At 55.0% G+C, this 3,092-nt stretch overlaps 1 protein-coding gene across 7 annotated transcripts in view; it reads left to right on the top strand.

The window, feature by feature from the left end:
- Nucleotides 1–3,092, top strand: part of B3GAT1 (beta-1,3-glucuronyltransferase 1) — a 34,931-nt gene that overhangs the window by 24,308 nt on the left and 7,531 nt on the right. For all 7 annotated transcript variants that reach the window (XM_017738413.1, XM_017738412.1, XM_017738410.1 and 4 more), the window contains one exon: nt 1,160–1,456. In XM_017738413.1, the coding sequence (XP_017593902.1) occupies nt 1,160–1,456 (297 nt within the window). The remainder of the gene's footprint in view (nt 1–1,159; nt 1,457–3,092) is intronic.

Genomic DNA, 3,092 nt, shown 5'->3' with positions numbered 1-3,092 from the left:
TCTTTCCCTTCCCTGACGGCTCTCACTTCAGCCTGCACAGCCACAGGAACACACACGCTTTGAAAGCTGAAAGTGAATTCAGACTGAATTTCTTTCTTCCCCCGTCCCCTTTAAGGCTGGCTCTGGCAGAATCTTGAGACAGACTCCTCACATGAATAAAGCAGAAAGGATTCCTTCATTCACTCGTGTGCTGTGCTCGTAGAGGCTTCTCCTCTCTGATATGTCTCTGCAGTTAAGGTCACTGAGCCAAGGAAATGTGCTGTGAAATGCAGGAGACACACATTATTGTTCCCTGTGGACAGGGGCTGCCGTTAGCAGCTGTATAATGCAGAAGGGCAAGTGCCAGAGCTCTTCTGCTCTCGTTTGCAGTAATTAGCAGTGATGAGATTAGCTCTGGGAGATCCCTGATCTAAGAGAGCGAGCTGAGAGCAGGAGGGGAGGCTGAGCCTGCCAGGGAGCAGGGCAGGGTGCTGGGCGTGAGCGGGCAGAGTGGCATTCAAAGCATTTGCCTTGGCAAGTGCAGGCAGCCCCTGGTGGCTCCGCTCTATTTCTGGCGACCGGAGGGAGCAGAGGCACCCGGCGTTGTTCCACGGGGCAGGAGCAGCGAGAAAGGATTGTCCTGCCTGCTGGGAATGTCTGGAGAGGCTGTGCTTCCCAGCTGGCCCCGAGGCGGGGAGCTGCAGTACCTCACTCTGGAGATGCCCTTAGCCTTACATAGGCTGAGATCGCAGCTTAAATACCTTAATAGAGACCACCTTTCTTCCTAGACATGCCATTCCGGCATTTCCAGGTGGCCTTGGACAAGGTGCTTCTCTCCTGTGTCTTTGCCCATGTGGAGCCCGGCAGCTGGACAAAAACCCCACTCATAAATCCCAGAGACGCTCCTTTTTGGCCGCTTTGTTTTCAGTGCTGAGCCCAGCTCGGCTCCATGGCCATTGCTGCCAGCTGGCACTTTCCAAAGCACTTCACTTGTCCAGCTCTGGCACGGGCAGCCTCTTACAGGTGAGGCCTGAGCCACAGAGGTGCTGCCTCGGGGTGGGGTGCAGGTTGTCGGCTCCAGCTGGAGCTCGGGACGTGGGATCGCAGGATGGGTTCTGCTGGGAACCACGCGGAAGCCACGGGCGGGGGTCAGCGTGTCCCTGTGTGTGCTCGCCCCCAGATGCGCAGCACCAGGAAGGTGTCGGTGTGGCCCGTGGCCTTCGTGGGCGGCCTGCGCTACGAGTCGCCCAAGGTGAACGCGGCGGGGAAGGTGTACGGCTGGAAAACCGTGTTCGACCCGCACCGCCCCTTCGCCATCGACATGGCCGGCTTCGCCGTCAACCTCAGGCTCATCCTGCAGCGCTCTCAGGCCTACTTCAAACTGCGGGGAGTCAAGGGTGGCTACCAGGAGAGCAGCCTGCTCCGGGAGCTGGTCACCCTCAACGACCTCGAGCCCAAGGCTGCCAATTGCACTAAGGTATGGGCTCGTCCTCATGTGGGGGGTTGTGAGGAGCCAGAGGGGGGAAAACCCCGGTCAGCCCCATCATTCCATCACTTCACAGAATTGCAGAACATCCTGAGTTGGAAGGATTATCCAGCTCCTGCTCCAACAATCCCAGCCTGGGCATCCCTGGCAGTGCTGTCCAAACGCTCCTGGGGCTCTGGAAGCCTCGGGGCTGTGCCCATTCTCTGGGGAGCCTGGGCAGTGCCCAGCACCCTCTGGGGGAAGAACCTTTTCCCTGATATCCAGCCTAACCCTCCCCTGACACAGCTCCAGCGCTTCCCTGGGTCCTGTCCCTGCTCACCAGAAAGAAGAGATCAATGCCTGTCCATCCCCTGCCCCTCATGAAGAAATCGCAGACAGCTGTGAGCCTCCCCTCAGTCTCCTCCAGGCTGCTCCTCTGTGTTTGGAGGGAGCACACCCCCGTTTCGTGGAAGCAGGGAATGGGTGATTACTCACTAAAATGTGTGGAGGGCACTTAACTGTTTTGGTTGCAGGCTGCTAGTGGTTGCATAAGCCTTGAAATACAGAGTCTTCTTTCCCCCGTAGCTGTTCTTCTTTCTTACACTACCCCTAAAAAAATTTGTTTTCAAGGTGGGCTTTCCTGTGGCCTTGCTGATCCCCTGGAGCAGGGAATTCCATGGTTGAAGTGAATTAATGTGAGTTCCTGAGGGGGTTTGAGTGCTGTGACACGCTGAGGTTTGGCTCTGTGGGGCCGTGTGAGCTGTAACCCAGGAGCAGCAGCCACAGCCAAGGGCTGTTCACACAGTCTCTGCCTTGTTGCCAAGTTGTCTTGTCCCTCCTGACATCTCTGCAATGTCTGTGCTGTAGGTGCCCACAACAACCTGGATTTTTCTGTGTCAGAGCTAATATAGAAATGTTTTAGTGCCTGGGATATTGCTCTGAGCTCCAGGAGGCTTCCAGGAAGCTTTGTTTGGGGGGGATTTCACTGCTGTCAGCTGACTGATCGATCCTGACTGCGCACATGGAGCAGGACCCCATGTGCTAAATAACACAGAAACCCAGAGCACGCTGGTGGCTCTCCTGAAGGCTTCCTAGTCTAGGATGAGAGATGAATCTGTCTGGGCTGACAGGGGAGCGTGGGAGACACCATGAGACAAAGCTGGTTAGTGTGACAGGTGTCACCCACAGCCCATCAGCAACAGAGGTGCTGTCAAGGGCTTTGAAGCTTTGTGAGTGGGTTCCCTAAACACTGGAGCTGTGGTGGGGGTGCCTCTGAGATCAGAGACCCCTGTGTAGCACTCTCACACCTTTGTCTGTTATAAACATCAGCCAGTCTGAATTAGAGAGCCTTTATTGCTTAATTACCCCAACAGAATTGTTCTTTTATTGCAAATAAGTTGTTATTGCCATCAGCCCCAGTGCTGGATCCAGGTCTCCATCCCTTTTTGGGATAGGAAAAAAAGAGCTTCTAATACCTTTTGTCTGATTTCCATGTGCACTGCTCCACAGCCCCCAGCCATGGAAAAAAACAGGGATCACACTGTTTTCCTCATAAGGAAACCAGGAATAAGGAGGAGAAGCCCAGGGAAAGGAGCAAGTCTGGGTTTTATCTGGTACCTGCTGTGCCTCTCTGAATCCATGTGTCTGT

The sequence above is a fragment of the Corvus brachyrhynchos genome, unplaced genomic scaffold (assembly GCF_000691975.1).
Source record: "Corvus brachyrhynchos isolate BGI_N302 unplaced genomic scaffold, ASM69197v1 scaffold46, whole genome shotgun sequence".
In the NCBI taxonomy this organism is placed as follows: Eukaryota; Metazoa; Chordata; class Aves; order Passeriformes; family Corvidae; genus Corvus; species Corvus brachyrhynchos.
The sequence above is the reverse complement of the archived record's forward strand: the minus strand, read 5'-3'. Positions and strand labels throughout refer to the sequence as shown.